The 17,166-nt window shown below is 32.6% G+C and overlaps 3 protein-coding genes across 3 annotated transcripts; 2 read left to right on the top strand and 1 right to left on the bottom strand.

Moving 5' to 3' along the window:
* The first annotated feature begins 554 nt into the window (after positions 1 to 554).
* LOC130510771 (transcription factor bHLH27-like) lies at positions 555 to 9,739 on the top strand. The gene is made up of 5 exons (XM_057007398.1): positions 555 to 726; positions 1,461 to 1,626; positions 2,924 to 3,208; positions 3,289 to 3,459; positions 9,539 to 9,739. Exons 1-5 carry the CDS (start codon positions 647 to 649, stop codon positions 9,626 to 9,628), a joined length of 792 nt encoding a protein of 263 aa, XP_056863378.1. The 5' UTR covers positions 555 to 646; the 3' UTR covers positions 9,629 to 9,739.
* A 1,196-nt stretch (positions 9,740 to 10,935) lies between these two features.
* Positions 10,936 to 11,706, bottom strand: LOC108852876 (uncharacterized). The gene has a single exon (XM_018626350.2). It carries the CDS (start codon positions 11,530 to 11,532, stop codon positions 11,038 to 11,040), a length of 495 nt encoding a protein of 164 aa, XP_018481852.2. The 5' UTR covers positions 11,533 to 11,706; the 3' UTR covers positions 10,936 to 11,037.
* Positions 11,707 to 13,942: 2,236 nt separating this feature from the next.
* On the top strand, positions 13,943 to 14,933 carry LOC108849508 (uncharacterized). The gene is made up of 2 exons (XM_018623064.2): positions 13,943 to 14,329; positions 14,712 to 14,933. The coding sequence occupies exon 1, from the start codon at positions 14,050 to 14,052 to the stop codon at positions 14,320 to 14,322; it is 273 nt and encodes a 90-aa protein (XP_018478566.1). The 5' UTR covers positions 13,943 to 14,049; the 3' UTR covers positions 14,323 to 14,329; positions 14,712 to 14,933.
* Positions 14,934 to 17,166: the final 2,233 nt, after the last annotated feature.

Genomic DNA, 17,166 nt, shown 5'->3' with positions numbered 1-17,166 from the left:
TAATTCCCTCAAGCGCCACTAGGCCGCCACCACCGATTTTGAAATATAGTATATTACAACGGGTTATCTGTTTAATGATTAGGAGGTTTTGTGTCTGAAGATCTGTACAATTTTTAGACGGAGGCAAAAGTATGTTAAATTAATCTGTTTTAGAATAGTATACTTTTTCAATAGAATCGAACTTCAATAAAAAAAAAACAATTTCACGTTGGCGATATGCATATCTTTTTTTTTTTTGAGAAACATTCTAGCGATATACCTTAAATTTATAGTTGTACTATTTTGTAAGAAACCCCATATATGACTCGCTTTTTAAGTGAAAGAGAAAGGTACCAGTGTGGCAGTGTCTCTATTTGCCCAAGAAAAAACAGTGTCTCTTGTTTTTTTGGGACAAGATAAATCATCTTTAGATCTCCGAATTGAACGGCCAAGATCGCATATTAATTCAGGAGATCCTATTCCTACATATCCCACGTGCCTGAAACCTGTACCATCTCACTTTCTCTATCGGAGTCTTTTGTCTATAAAAGCCTCTCGGCCCACACTTATTTGGAGACAGTACACTCGAAAGACAGAGAAAAGAGCAAAAGAAACCTTCCGTTTCAAGAAAGCATCGTTTTTGCTTTTTTTTTCTGTGTGTTCAAAAATGGAAAATCTTGAAGATGAGTACAAGAATTATTGGGAAACCACAATGTTCTTCCAGAATCAAGAACTCGAATTCGACAGGTACTTTTAGAACATAGCAGTATCTTTTTCTTTTCTTTTTGTTGTTGTTTTTTGGTCATCTATCTTATTAAAACAGAAACATTCTGTTGGACTTAACATTTATTTTGTAAGTTTTTAAATTAAATACACTTTTATACTTTATAGTTAAACCTACATTAAATCATTAATATTCCTTTCTTTATACTATTATCCATGTTTCCAAACAATATACTTATTTCTTTATACTACTATCAATGTTTCCAAACAATATATTTTTTATACTACTATCAATGTTTCCAAACAATACAATAATTAATCTTAGTTATTTTATATCTATCATTTTCTCTTTAAAATTTTGTAGAAACGTCATAATTTCATAAATTGCAAAATAATAAACTTTAAAATTTGGATTATAAGATTACAAATTATGAAACTATTATAATTTAAATCAAATTAGATTACATATCGGTCATCCAACAGTTCAATCGGTTAGTCTCGGATTTTAATGATATTTTTTTTAGTATGAATATTTTAAAAACCTAAATTGAATTGTCAGATCTCCGGATTAACCGGTATAATCACAATCGGGTTGAATTAAAAAACACTAAATTTAAATGCAAAAATATTCTAAATACACTCTTTAAAATTACCAAAATATTTGTTATATTATTAGTGAAATTTTTCATCGTAAAATATTCCGCGCTTCCAAGCGCGGGTCAAAATCTAGTTATACATGAGTTGTTTAAATGATTTAGTTGGCCGTTGGAAGAAGCGTTCTCGGGTTCCGGCGACTCGAGTTCGCCGGACGGAGCAGCAACTTCTCCGGCGTCTTCAAAGAACGTTGTCTCAGAGAGGAACCGACGGCAAAAGCTTAACCAGAGACTCTTCGCTCTCCGATCAGTCGTTCCCAACATAACCAAGGTGTGATTCATTCCATTAATGGCTGTCGTATTAATTCAACTCTCTTTTATTTTATTTTTTATTTTAAATCAAATAATTTAATGATAAGTTTCGTCACCAGCAAATATTTTCTTGGGTCAATACAAATTAAATAATGTAGTGAACTTTTCTCTTCTTTCTTTTATAGGAAACATAACCGTTGACATATTCAATACAATTAAACCAGATCATGATCCTCTACAACCGTATCAACCGAAACTAAAATATGATTTCGTAAGGGCATATGTATCCATGGATATCTCAAAGTGTCTATTAAGAACAAATAATAATAAAAGATTAGAAAAAATAAGAGAGAAAATGAAAAAATCTCTCATATAATTTTTTCTGATACAAATTTTGAAAAGTTAATCTATGTATAAAAGTTTGTGTTGAAAAACCAAGAGAGTTTCTCAACCAAATGGCCTAAGAGCAGCTCCAAAGACATGATGAGTATCTTGTTATTAAAAATAAAAGAAAAAATTAAATTAGAAAAGAAAGAAAAACACAAATTTCTAAACTTCAAAGTTTAAAGAACTCTGTTAAAAGTTTAAAACTTTATTTCCCCAACTGTTATTTTTGTACGTGTGGAAATTTTAAAAACAAAATTCAATTTAATTGAGAAATTATGTAAAATTTATTAATTTTACTCTACAATGTATTTTTTTATTGTTTGAAATATGAATAAGTGCATGGATAATGACGTTTTATATAGAAAATTTGAAAAATTAAATAATTTCTTAATCTGTGTGTACATGTTTTAAACGACACTTAATATGAAACAAAGAGAGTATTAATTACATATGTTTGACCAATAATATTTGAGATATACTCCATCTGTTTCATGGTAAGTGTTGTTTTACACTTCTGCACACGGATTAAAAATCATTTAATTTTGTATATTTTCAATATAAAAACGTCGTTACCCATATACCTACTCATATTTCAACCAATAGAAAAGTAAAGCGGAGAATAAAGTCAATAAATTCTACATTGAAATGCTAAAACAACATTTATTTTGCAACAAAATTTTTTTTTCTACAAAAACACTTAATATAAGAGAGAGAGAGTATATAATTATTTTTAAGATCAATGCACTTTGCAATTAATTTTAAAGTTAAACTAATTAAAAATTTAAAGTGACACTTTTCGTGGAACAAAAAAACTGTTAGAATAACACTAATATGAAATAGAGATAATATTTTGTATACTGTACTTGTAATGTGATTGATCAGATTTGAGTTTACTTAAATTATGTTTCTTTTTATCGTTGTATACACAGTTGGACAAGGCATCTATCGTCAAAGATTCGATTGACTATATGCAAAAACTTATTGATCAAGAGAAAAGATTAGAAGCAGAGATCAGAGAGCTGGAATCACAATCAATATTGGTAGAAAATCCTACAAGAGATTACGATTGCATCAATAATAATTTCATGGAAAATCAGCAGCAAGATCCCTCATACAATAATGTAACCAGATCAAAGAAGTTCAGGCAGATGGATTATACTTCTGGATCATCAATTGCTAGAGTACATAATCAATCCCTCATTGAAGTTCTCGAAGTAAGTATAGTATGCATCTTTGTTATGTTTTTGTTTTCTATATTTAGAAATAGTAAATTTGACTTTCATAAAATGAAAAGATGAAGGTGACGTGGATGGGAGAGAGGACAGTGGTGGTATGCATAACATGTAGCAAGAGGAGAGAAACAATGTTGCAGCTTTGTAAGGTGTTGGAGTCTTTGAATCTCAACATTGTCACTACTAACTTCTCTTCCTTCTCCTCTCGTCTCTCCACCACTTTGTTCCTCCAGGTAACTTTCTCTCTGTCTCTATCTCTTTCTTTTTTTGACATTTTCAGATGTGTATATTTGGTGGGTTTTCTAAATTTCGTGTGAATTAGCACAAATTAGTGAAACATATATCATTGTTTGAGGTTAAAGTTTGAACTCTACACAACGGGATTACATTTTTAAAAAATGTCTTGTTTTGGTTCAATACGCTTATTTTGCAGTGATCGAATTAAGTTATATTTTTTTTTATCAAAATATACTTATATAATCAGTTAAGAACAGTCTATGAAAATATTCAAATGTTAATTAGCTATATAACTAGCTGATGGCCCTTGAGGACTTTAAAATTCACCGACCAAGAAAAACATAGTTGTCCATTTTTTCGGTCACAAAACTATTCAGACTTAAGTTTCAAAAAAAAAAACTATTTAGACTTTTAGATATTAGTAGAAATATATACACTACAAGAAAACATGCCTATAACAAGGAAAGATTACAAGGAATTATATTCCTCGTAAATGTACGAGTAAATTACTACGACTTTACGACGAAACTGAGTTTCGTTGTAAAGTCCTAGTAAATTTACAAGGAAAAAAGTTCATCGTAATTTACATGTAAATTTACATCGAGTTTATGAGGAAAGAGAAAATTCGTTGTAAAGTCCTTGTAACTTTACAAGGCTTTTACGATGAAACATGTTAACATTATCTTTTTTGGTGAAAACATGTTTCAAGTGTGTTTTACCAAACTGATTTCGCTGTAAGGATTCTCAAGCCGATCAAGTTAACTTCATTCAATTCCCTCGGTTGGAAGATTCTAGAATAATTTGATTAATTGCTATCAAAGTTACACCTCGTGGAGGAATAACTGTTGGAATCACATTTGCAAGAAGAAACTTGTATCATTGAAGTCGAAGTATTTGAACAACAAACAGATGACATCCCTCTTATTGATTCGGATAACCATCAATATGAAAATGTTTCCGACGATATGATAAATATAGAAGGTGAAGACGAGTTCAATGCAAACAATGATGATCAATATTTTGTTGATATTGATAAAATCTCGAATGATTTAGAATGATGTAATATATGTTTTAAATATATAAATCATTTTAAGACTTAATTCATGTGTATGTTGTTTGGTTAAAATAACTATTCATTGGATTTTAAGGATTAAATTGGAGTTTAGAATTTTAAAGAAAATGGGATAAAAAGGAGGATGTGGTAAAAAAGATATAATGTTATAGGTTATAGACTTTGGGGTTTAGGGATTTGATTTTCAGGGATTCAGATATAGTCCTAGTAAATTCGTCGTAATGGAGAACACGGGACTGGTAGATTCCTCGTAATACGTGTGTCCTTGTAAATTCGTTGTAATACATTCCTTGTAAATTCGTTGTAAAAGTTTCCTTGTAAATTCGTTGCAATACTTCCTTGTAAATTCGTTGTAACTAAAAACGCGGACATGGTAAATTCGTTGTAATTCTTTCCTTGTAAATTCGTTGTAATACTTTCCTTGTAAATTTGTTATATATAAATCAGTTTTTAGTATATAAATCAGTTTAAAACTTAATGCATTTCTATGTTGTCTGATTATAATACTTATGCTTTGGGTTTTAAGGATTTAATTGGAGTTTATGGTTTATTGGATAAAGAGGATGATGTGGTAAAAGGGTGGTGTTATATAGATAACTGATTTTGGGGTTTAGGGATTTGATTTTCGGGATTTCATATATAGTCCTAGTAAATTCGTGGTAACTGAAAACACGGGCCTGGTAGATTCCTCGTAATACGCTTTTCTTGTAAATTCGTTGTAATGCTTTCCTTGTAAATTCGTTGTAAATAATTCCTTGTAAATTCGTTGTAATGTTTCCTTGTAAATTCGTTGTAACTCTAAAAACGCGGGCCTGGTAGATTCCTCGTAAGGGTAAAAGGGTAGTGTTATATAGATAACTGATTTTGGGGTTTAGGGATTTGATTTTCGGGATTTCATATATAGTCCTAGTAAATTTGTCGTAACTGAAAACACGGGCCTGGTAAATTCCTCGTAATATATTTTCCTTGTAAATCCGTTGTAATGCTTTCCTTGTAAATTTGTTGTAAATAATTCCTTGTAAATTCGTTGTAATGTTTCCTTGTAAATTCGTTATAACTGTAAAAACGCGGGCCTGGTAGATTCCTCGTAAGGGTAAAAGGGTAGTGTTATATAGATAACTGATTTTGGAGCTTAGAGATTTGATTTTCGGGATTTCATATATAGTCCTAGTAAATTCGTCGTAACTGAAAACACGGGCCTGGTAAATTCCTCGTAATATGCTTTCCTTGTAAATCCGTTGTAATGCTTTCCTTGTAAATTCGTTGTAAATAATTCCTTGTAAATTCGTTGTAATGTTTCCTTGTAAATTCGTTGTAACTCTAAAAACGCGGGCCTGGTAGATTCCTCGTAAAATTACGATGACTTTAAAAGGAATGATGTTTCTCTATATAACTCGAAACATGAATGAGGAATGCCTCATTCATTCCTCTCAAACCACTCCTCTCTTAAGCCTCTCAAGGTATGTTTCTTCTTAAAATATTAGTTTAGGTTTTAGGTAATTAGTTTAGGTGGTTAGTTTAGTTAATTAGTAGGTGATTAGTTTAGGTAATTAGTTTACGTGGTTAGTTTATGTGGTAAATTTAGGTAACAAAATTATATATAAAAATATTAGGTTGTGGTATTTAAACGACTGATTAGATTATTTTTTAAAAAAAATTAAAGTATATTTTATTTTCTAATCATTTTTATATAATTAATTAAATTACTATGATTTTTTTTTCAAAGTGACTCCTAAAAAGAAGGGATGGACGGTGGAAACAAGCTTCATCAACAAAGTCGCAAGGGAGACTTCGTCCTACTCTTCCAGACAGAACCCGTGGATGAAGTACGAGATTCTCCGGGAAAGAACGTCCCCAACAACTACTTCGACGGCGTCATTATATTTTTTTAAAAAATTGTTTCCATTATAAATTTGAATATTACTTTATGACATTTATATAATTTCTTTAAAATAATTTAATTTCCAGTATTTCATTTTATAATTTAAATTTTGAATATCTCATAACATTACAATAATACCTCAATGAGATGTAAATTCTTTGTAATGGTTACAAGAAGTTTACAAGGAAATACTTGTAAAATCCTCATAAGTTTTACAAGGAATTTACAAGAAAATACTTGTAAATTCCTTGTAAAGATTACAAGGACTTAACATGGAAGGACTTGTAAATTCGTTGTAAAATGTACAAGCATTTAAAGACGATTTTACAAGGAAACTATACTAGTCTTTTACGACGAAAGCTAACTACGAAATTACGACGAAATCCTCTCTTTTGCCTTTACGACGAATTTATTTCGTCGTAAATGTTACAAGGAAGTTACAACGAATCTTCCATTACGACGAACGTTTTACAACGAAACGCTATTCCTTGTTAATTCGTTGTAAACTTCCTATTACAACGAATTAACAAGGAATATGGCCCTTGTAATTGATATGTTTTCTTGTAGTGATATATATATATATTTATTTAATTTATACAAAATTTAGAATCATAATATATTTTTCGTTTTGGTAATTTGGGAGAAAAAAATGTCTCCTGACGGCACGTAGACAAGTCCTTTCAATCAATCAATCAATTATGTGAATAAAACATATGACTAAATAGTCTAAAAATGCTTTAGTAAAAGTGGATTCATCATTGTTTGTTCTTATTGATTAGTACAAAAGAAAAATGGTTAAAAGTTAAAACAATCCAAACTAGCTTTTTGGGAAATCCCTATCAAATTCAAAGGTAAAACTTTAGACGGACCCATTTAATTACCACTTTGTTCACACATGTCTCCGTTAAGTGGCCCTTAAATCAACACTATTGTACCTTTAAGTATCAACTATTTAACAATCTTGATTAAGTATTTCATATCATAATCAATAAACTAATGCTTCAATTATTGAGGTGGCCTCGAGCCCATCACTTCTTTTTGAATTTTTCATTGACTTTTTTTTCCTGGGGGTTAGATTCTCTCAAAAGCTTACCTTAATCAAATTTGTGTGTGAAAGTCATAAGTGCATCGTGTCGCTTAACGCGTCGTCGAAAACTTACACCAGCAACTGAAAAACGTGGCTATTTATACGCTACGCTTTTACATTTGTCGCTTTCTAAAAACATTTGTCTCTTTCCTCTTACTGTTTCGCACGTGAGCTTTCCCACATTTTTTTTGCCAACTAAAATTTTTATTACTAAAGACAAATCCCAAAAACGGAACAAACCCAAACCGATACAAAAGCCACAAAGTCCAACTACATAAAACAAAGTCCGATATAAGAGCATTGAAAACATGGACCTATCCCAAACCATAAACCAAAACGGTGTACATCAACCACGCGTTTGATATCTTCGCGTAACCGCCCACGTGTCCAAACCATCCACCGTTCGAGACACGCGTTTCCTTTTCACCATATCGGAGGTCAGACGCCGGAGAAACTTATGTTCGCCGCTCCCCCGCACCGCACGAGATCCAAATCAGAGAATCAACATCTTCGCCATCTTTACCGATGGAACTCACCTCCAATGATTGTACTGAAGGTATATATAGGATTTCATCGGTGCCCTAACTCCGGAGAAAACACCGCTAACCATACAACGCTTCACTGGACCACTTCAACGGCATGCATCTGCAACACATCCATCTTCATCTCCCCACCACTTCAATCGGATAGCCTCACTCGATAGAAATCGAGAGCTCATCCAGGACCCGAGTCAACAAGACTCTATAGAACAAACACCTACTGCCGGCCATCATCCCCAGAAGAGAAGCGATGATGCTAGAGTCAAAGCCGGATGGCTTCTGACAGATAAGAACGCCGCCTGAGTAAAAAAACTATCGGGAAAACTCGAGCCGTGCTAAACAGAAAGTGAAAAAGAAAACATGAAAAACGCAAGCCGGACCGACAAACCCACCCGTCGACCGAAATCGATAGACACAGCGAAGTTACTTTTTGAGAGAGGTCAGAGGATTTGTTTTAAGAGAGAAGTTGTGTTACTATAGCTCAAGCTTTCCCACATTACACCTTACATTAATTTTTCATCAACTAAAAATAGTAGATGGTAGAAAAACATAATAATAGCCAGCTTTTTTTTGGTAGAATATTCACTTGTGTAACTCCCAAATATGTCAATTTTTTTTTTTTGACAAACCCAAATATTTCAATTTTTTCATGTGTTTTAACTTCAAAGATGATTTCGGATATGTCTAATGTAACGTATAACATTATTATTTATTTATTTTACAAAGCTATAATATATATGGTCCGTAAGGTCCTAGTAATATCCCCTTTGTTATCGTTCTTTTTTTAGAAAAAAAGTTATCATTCTTTCTTGACAAAAAATTATATAAAAAAGAAAACCAAATTATGGGGTGTTTTAGTCTATAAACTCTTGTATTTTGGGTTTTGGTACTTCTTATATATGTTTGCTACATCTAGTTGAAAAGAATGTTGTAGGTTGAAAAAACAATTGCTACAAATATGAATATTTACTGAATAAAATGAATATCATAATATTGTGTTGTGTTCTCCCACATTTATAACATTTTAGCTTTAATAATATAATCAGACGCTAAAAATACAGTAATGTAGACTATTGAGAAATGAAGAGTTGGTGAAATTACTCCAATCATTTTTCCTAAAAAGTGGATCATCTCATTTTCCGACCTGTCTTTATCTGTCGTTTTCAAAGCATATAATACAGTCATTCACCTTTTTGTTTCCACGGAAAATAATTATACTATTACGATTACTTATGCTTGTAGTATAGTACAGTATGTTTTATAGTTTTCTTTATCGAATTATTTTGAAGATTAAATTATAATAGTCAACTCATATGGAGATTTTCTGTAAAAGCATAAACATCCTAAATTTAATAACCTAAACTGAGTTTGGACTTCCAAATTTCTATTAGAGGAAATCTATATTGTATTAGTATGATGGTTATTTATTTTAAATCTTTAAAAATTATATTTAAGATTTAACTGGATATTAAATTATAATGTTTGAATATTGCAGGTGGGTGAAGAAGAGAGGAGTACATTAGAAACAAAGATACAAACGGCAATCGCAGCTTATAATGATCCAAGTTGTCTTAACAACTTCTAATTTATTTTCTTCGTACTAAAACCTGTTCTTTCATGCAATAATATTTGTGAAGAGGCATTGTTTGTACGATGATACTATTGTAATGGTGTTTATTCGAGGTTTAATTCGCAATTCAAACCAAGCAACTAGATCAAACACACATAAATAAAAAGATTGGTGCGAGGAAGACAATGTAGAAAGCTACGAGCATTGGCTTTGGATGAAGATGTGAGACAACCAGCTTTAACTATAAACAACGTCTTTGATCAGAGCATCAGCCCTAAAATGATCAAAGACGTTCTACTTCGCCTGTATCTCCTCCACTGATAATTACACCAGAGAGTTATTGGGAAGAGAAGTGGAGAGTTCTTACCGCTGAGGAAGAGAAGAAGAGTCCTTCAACACCACAGAAGAGAAAGGCATCATGGTTCAGGTGGAAATGACCTTTTAGAGCAGAGTATGATGCTACACATAGCACTAAGACAGAAATCAAAGGTAATGTAACATCTGTCACACGTTAACTTGCTGGAAGATCACAGGGACAGCTAGCCTTTGTCTTGATCCATCTTGGTTGAACAAAAAGGTGACAGCAGCGAGCTAGAGTATTAGGAAAATGTCAAGCTGAAAGGCGATCTCGAATCTCCGTACAACAACTTGCCTTTGATGTGCAGGCTGTTGCTGTTGCTGACCCTGCCTCCCTTGGTTCTCTCCCCCAGCCTCGGCCTCATTACTTGGTCTAGTTATAAACCAAATTAAGTATAAAAACTACATCAAGCCCACAAGAAAAGACACAATATTAAACCTCTAGGTTTAACACGCCGAAGCTAAAATTGTGTTTCTTCTCCTTTCTTTTTGATCAATTCTCGCCCAGGAGATGAGTTCCTCTAATTATATTCGGACATGTCACCTCATATTATTTAATCTTGAACACAAACTCCTTGTCTTTTCAAAATAACTAATTTTCACCTAGTTATTTGTTTTTGGCTTTTTGTTTTGGTACTAAAACAGAGAATCTGACTACAATTCAAATTGAATAATTGGTTTGGTTTAACCCAGAAGTAGTGGGACAGTACGCTAACAATTTATGCATTGATGTCTGCGCACACCATTTACCAAATTTGATATCGATAACGTTGACATAATAATTAACATGTGCTCCCAAACTTGGATGATACGTTCATGGCAGTGATGACATGATTGTTAAAGCAATTGTATAATTCATTTACATCGAGGTATTCTAATGGGCCTACGAATGGATGGATGAGTTTGTGACATGTGAAGCAGATAAGATGGAGGAACATAAAGGCTAATTAATTTCCACGTATTTCTCAAAACAAATTCCATGTAAAACTTTTCTTAACCAATTTTATAAATGCTCAAAATAGAAAGAACACACAAAATGGAAAAATCTAATAAAGAGGGTAACTTAATTATATATCATCGCCACCGTAACGAGAGAAGTTAAATGGAGAAGCGATACGATGGATAACAACGGAAGGAGAGACAAACAAATCTGGCTCCGAGACAAGAACACCATCGAGTGTGAAACCCGAAGCCGAGTTGTTGGTTACAACGATGGAGTTTCCAGAGAGAAGAGTTGGGATGCGAGAGAGAGGCTCCATGACGCTTATGTTGTGGAAGTGAAGCAGTTGTGGGACGATGTGGTAAGCAGCTACGAGCGGTGAAGTGGCGTTGATTCCTTCGACGGATGTTTTGGGAAGGAAGAGTGTTGAAGTGAGAACTTGACCGTGTATCTCGTCGTTTGTTGCGAGGAAAGCTTCGCTCCAATCTTCGAAACTCCCCCCGGAGATCATTGCGTCTATGATTTTGAGTACGAGTTTGTTTTGATCGAATGCAAGCGAAGTGGAGGATGTAGTGGTGATGATGAGGAGAAGGAGAAGAGGGAGGTGTTTGTTGCTTGCCATGAAAGAAAGTGGAAGAAGCCCTAAGTTTCTTTTAGGTCAATAAAATATGGTGAATGAAGATTGTTGGAGTGTTTGAGGTTTTATTTTAATTTATTTATGCATAGAAGAATAAGATGGGCATTTTAATGTTAGTAGTAGTTGGATCATGTAAACTAGTTTTGTAGTTGGGCAATGCAAAAGCTGTAGTATGTTTTCAAGTGCATTTTACATGAGTCATGGCTGATATGAATTTACAATTTTGAGATTTTAATTCTTCACAAAATATAGCAATATGAAGAGATATGATGAATCTGCATTGGTGTTGAATATTATTAACGATGGGTGATGGTTGCAAGAGGATATACTAATCATCCGGTAGTGACAATAGTGATTTAAATATAACACTTAAAGAGTTAGACTATTCTGAATCCATCTGTAGTGAAACTCTATTATATAGAGCTAACTCTAGAACATGATTACAGTATATAATAAATTTGTTATAGTTTGTAGAAAAATTGCTATTTCACTTTTATTTATAATAAAATAAAATAAAATAGTTGGTGATTTTTGCTCGAATGATATAATTTAACATTCATATTTATAAAAAGGTCTTTTTGCTCGAATGTATAACATTCCTATTGAAAAAAAGTTGGAAATGCTCTAATAATCAACAACTAGATTTTGACCCGCGCGTCCGCGCGGATGTTTGTTCTTTGTAATCATATGTTTTTAACTTTTGAAAATTTGATAAATTTAATTGTTTATACTTATTGTATTGTAGATTAATATGTTTTTCAAGTTTCACTTTGGTGTGTCTTGTTCAATGTGATTAATCTTCATTTATAAACTATGAGATTGTGTTTTTCTTTTATTGTAGAAAGCTAATAGTCACAAAAATATGTGTTTTGAATTTGTTTATATATTATATTTTTATTTAGTAATTTATGGGAGCTAAATATTATATTCTCTAATATTTCATAAACCTGATAATATATAGATTTATTAAGTTTCAAAAGTTATAGTTTTGAGATTACATTTTCTGCGAAATTCACAAACATGAGCAAAAGAAAGAGAGACTGAGTAAAAGCTTAACTCTTTATAAATTACAAATTTGTGGTCTACTAAGGTTAGATCGTACTTCAATAAGGCCAGTGATCGTTATGATCACTGGAAAAGGCTTGAAGAATAGTTGAAGACATACATAACAACCACTGCATAAGAAAAAAATAAGTCAGAAAAAAACTAAGAACCAAACCCATTTTTTATGTGTGAACTCTTCAGAAAATCTGGAAAAGCACTATAAACACACATAAGAGAGATCTAATCTTCCCCACTATAGCCACTCAGCAAGAACTACATGTAAGTAATATGATATGTGTAGGTGCGAAGTAACCATAAACCTGGTTAAATGAGAACCATCCTTCCCTGAGCAATGATACAATCTTTTCAAAGCTCTACCATCCAAAAAAAATATTTTTTTTCTCATGCTGATACCGGAAACGGTGGATAAAATACTTGAAGATATTAGATCAAAAGCTTCTCTATTAGACAAAAATAAGAACAACCCCATCTATTGATTATATGCATCTCAATGGATGTACCTCAAAAAGGAACATTTTGACATGATTGATGAAGAAAATATAGGAAAAACAATAAGGACAAAAGATACAATATTCAAATAACACATGAACAGGTACGGTGACTATCTTTAGTAAAGTAAACCAGAAAACACAAGAGCCGAAGTATCTGAGCTTTATCCCATATGCCCAACTAATCACCAAAGATTTTACAAAAGAACCGTACAAAAACAAAACATTTTTAACATAGAAAAGCAAAAGCAAAATTGAGAAGAACCTTTAATGTTACTTTGCTTAACTGGAGAAACAGACAGGCTCAAGACATGCTAACAAAATCAAAAACAAAAACCCAGAGAGAAGAAACATGTTGATAACAGTAACAATCGTGAAAGCCTTGGAGCAATCCTTGAGATAATCACCTTTCAGTCTGATGTGGCTCACCTACTTGGCAATTGTGATCGGACGGAACAAAAGCTTCGTGACGACTTTACCTTCCAAAAGGGAATTCAGCAAACGACGGAAGACAAAGAAAAGAACCATATTAGGTTTAAGTTTAATTTCATCATTAGTAAAGTTATAAAACGACGGTATTTAAGGCAATAGCATAGATTGGTAATTATTGAGGAAAATTAAGGGTTATTTCTTTTTTGTACTTCACTTTTAATAGATTAGATTGTCTCCGGTTTATCATTCATAACCGAACAAACCAGTACCTAACAATCAGTTTACATTACAACCGAGCTAACCGGACAAACGGACAAAACAAAACGAAGAAACCAGTAGAATTAGCAAGTAGTAAAACCGAATAAAACCAAAACCAAAACAAAAACCAAACCGAAACTCATTCAGTTTATTGTCAGCTTTGTCTCTCTCGATCCCCAATTCGTGGATTAGGGTTAATTCTTTTTTCTTACATATCTCTCCCTACTCGTGAGCGCAAACCAACGAATCGAGATCGAAAATGGCGATGAGGAGAGTATACAGCGAGATCAAAGGCAAGAAGGTGAAGGAGCTTCCTTCCTACATCAAATCTTCGTTTTCGACGCAGTCCGTGAAGACGTATGTGAAGAAAGGTCTCGATAACTACAACGACAAATACATCCAGACCAGCTCCGTCCAACCTCTCCTCCACATCTGCTTCGGAGGCATGGCTTTCTCTTACCTCGTCGCTCTCCCTAACGAGCGTCGCCATCTCGAGCACCAGCAGCATGCCAAGGAGCACGGTGGCCATTGATCTCCAGGTTCTGTTTTGATTAATGAGTAATAATCGTTTTGTCTGTGAAAGAATAGATTTTTAGAGTCAAAGTTTGATTTTTTTTTTTTAATTTATAAGAAAATGTTTCAGTTGATTGCTTTGATTATAAAAGGTTTCATCTTTTGTTCTGATTGAGATGTGCTAATGTTGATGATTATTGATTAGTTTAGGTTCTTTGGGCAGTTCTGTAATGAACGGTTGATCTCTTTTTTTTGTTTGGTTGTTAGATGGTTGGATGGATGTGGAGTGATAACTATGATGGTCTCGTTGATAATCTTAATTTTATTTATGTATTGAAGTTGTTATCATATTATCAGTTTTGTAATGATGAATGGGGTGGTCTCTTGGTTTTGTTTATGAATATGCAGATGTTGGTTTCTGCGATGGTGAACAGACTGAATGAAGATTGCATGTCTTGTTATTTCTTATTTTCCTGAATCTCCTGGATTGATATTATTTATTGATCTAAAGGAAAACCTTTTCTTTTTTTTTTCTTTTCAAAACTGAAGCTTGATGATATTGATGAATAATGAAACTGTTGTTTCTTTTATCGTAATATAAGCTGTGGATTCAGCATTTCGTTTTGTTCCTGTTTAAGTGTTTCGGTTTGATCTATTTGATACTTGGGAACACAAGTATGCATAATCTTGGCTTGTCCTCTGCCCATCTTCTGTTCTAATTGATAGGGAGTTAGTCATCTGAGCTTGGGCCTAAGGTGGGCTTACTCTATGTAGAATTCATCTATTTGGAGAGCTAGTCTGTTAAAATGACTTAAGCCCAAGCCCGAACTTACTCATCTATTCTAAAAGTTACATTTAGTCGACATCACTTTTGGGAGTATTATCATAATTCATATATCTTCACGAGAAAGCCAAATCATCTTTTCACCTTTCTCATTCTACTATACATCACGATAGTTCCGTCGTTTATCAGCAGAGTCGAGACGAATTTTCATTGTTGCCTTCTAGCATTAGTCATTTTCAAGCAAATTATACGTGATACTTCAGTTCGGTTGTATAAGTATAATACATATAAACAAATGTGGGTAACTGGGTATAGTCGTATAGATATAGATAGAAGAAATAAATACTAAATTAAATAGCATTTTTGTCGTTACACCTAATTCAACATAATCAATAAATGTTATGTAGACTCACTCACGAAAAGTTAGCTGTCACGATTTCGCACACTGCAAATTGATTCTATCCCCTTTTGACCGAAAGGTAGTTCAAAGTTTCTTTTGATGATCATCAACAACAAGGTGCTCCATAATCAAAGGGCAAAATATGATAGAACAAATAATTTCCTTTTAAAAAAGAAGTTATTTAGCAATTTGTATATACAATTTGTTTGGCAGGACCAACAGATGTAACATTTTTTTCTAAACAAAAAAACTTTGGTTTACCAAAAAAGTAAGAAAAGTTCAAAATATAGCAAACGTAATAACCATGTTGTTTTGTCACTGCAACTCTTAATTTATCTTTATTTTTTAGTAAGAAATATTTTTTCTTTTCTTCGTTTATGGATGAGAAACGATTAAATTGGCATATCACACACATGCATAAAATTAAACACATTACTAATCTACCAATCATTTGCTGATTCAAGTATATGAGTGATGCAAATGATTTGCAAATAACTCACACATACAATACTTTTATACAACTAGAGGAGTTTCATTAAACTCAAATTAATCCTAACAATCAATCAATAGTTTTCATTGCCACTTCAAATTTGTACACGTACGATAGATAATTTTTTTTTGTTTCATCTGTAATCAATAACATCTGATACCATCGACGGGCATAAAAGAGACGTGTTATATCTCTATTACCTTTTGCTAATGCCGGTGAAAATACAAAGTAAGTTCAGCTTATATTGGTACTTAAATAACATGCAAAAGCTCTTGAAACATGTTGACAAACAAATAGAGTTAGACTAATAAATAGTTAACCATCAAATACTGTGGGAAGTTTATTTGGTTGGTGCAAGAGAACTTAGAGAAGGAATCAAAATTTTGGACAAGAAGAAAGGTCACATGACTCGTGACACATGATGTGTTTCAACTAAACGACATAGCACTCACATGTGCCCTTGGATGCTTAACTTTATACGACCACGTATACCTCCAACTTACTTAACTACATTACAAATACTTTCATATTCAAAGATGAAAGCTTAATTAGTCAAATAACATATGATTTTTTAAACTATTAGTCCAAATTCTCAGTTGAGTCTCTTACAAACTATCTACCATTTTCTCTTCATAATTATGTCATAGGACCATAATGGAGTAAAAATCTTCAAGATAATCCAAAAAAAAGAAACACAATCAAGTGCTATCGAACTGTATTCATAATAATATGCTTTTGGAGGGAAAACGCGTTATGTGATTGAAACACGAATTCTAATCAAACATCATTAACATTTACTTTATGTCTCTCTAGATAAATTAATGATCCCTTTTTATAACGTTTTCTACTTTTCTTTACGGATCATCAATTACCAAGTCAAACTCTCTTTTGACATCCCCTTCCTTGGACTTTTCTTTTCTAACCTCTTTTGCTACATGTATGTTCTATTTCATAAGCAACGTCACTAAAGATTTATATTAATTAAAAAAACATAAATATATATATTTTTTAAAAGTTACAGATGTGAGAACTGCCATTTTCCACGGTTCGTTGTCTGCTTGAGATTGAAGAAAAATAATTAAAGTTTAACAGAGATTAATAAAAAGAATTAAACTGCTTGACATTGAAGAAACAAAAAATAATTAAAAATAAGAAGAACAAAAGCCCTAAATCTCAAATTAATACATAC

Source organism: Raphanus sativus, chromosome 4, assembly GCF_000801105.2.
Source record: "Raphanus sativus cultivar WK10039 chromosome 4, ASM80110v3, whole genome shotgun sequence".
NCBI lineage: Eukaryota > Viridiplantae > Streptophyta > Magnoliopsida > Brassicales > Brassicaceae > Raphanus > Raphanus sativus.
Note: the sequence above shows the minus strand (reverse complement) of the source record. Positions and strands in the feature narration are given on the sequence as shown.

Excerpts from the sequence above, each read along its gene's own strand:
- LOC130510771 (XM_057007398.1), top strand. The coding sequence starts at position 647 with ATGGAAAATCTTGAAGATGAGTACAAGAATTATTGGGAAACCACAATG. Across the intron at positions 727-1,460 it reads CAAGAACTCGAATTCGACAG|TTGGCCGTTGGAAGAAGCGT; the intron begins GTACTTTTAGAA and ends TAAATGATTTAG. Across the intron at positions 3,460-9,538 it reads CCACCACTTTGTTCCTCCAG|GTGGGTGAAGAAGAGAGGAG; the intron begins GTAACTTTCTCT and ends TGAATATTGCAG.
- LOC108852876 (XM_018626350.2), bottom strand. The coding sequence starts at position 11,532 with ATGGCAAGCAACAAACACCTCCCTCTTCTCCTTCTCCTCATCATCACC.
- LOC108849508 (XM_018623064.2), top strand. The coding sequence starts at position 14,050 with ATGGCGATGAGGAGAGTATACAGCGAGATCAAAGGCAAGAAGGTGAAG.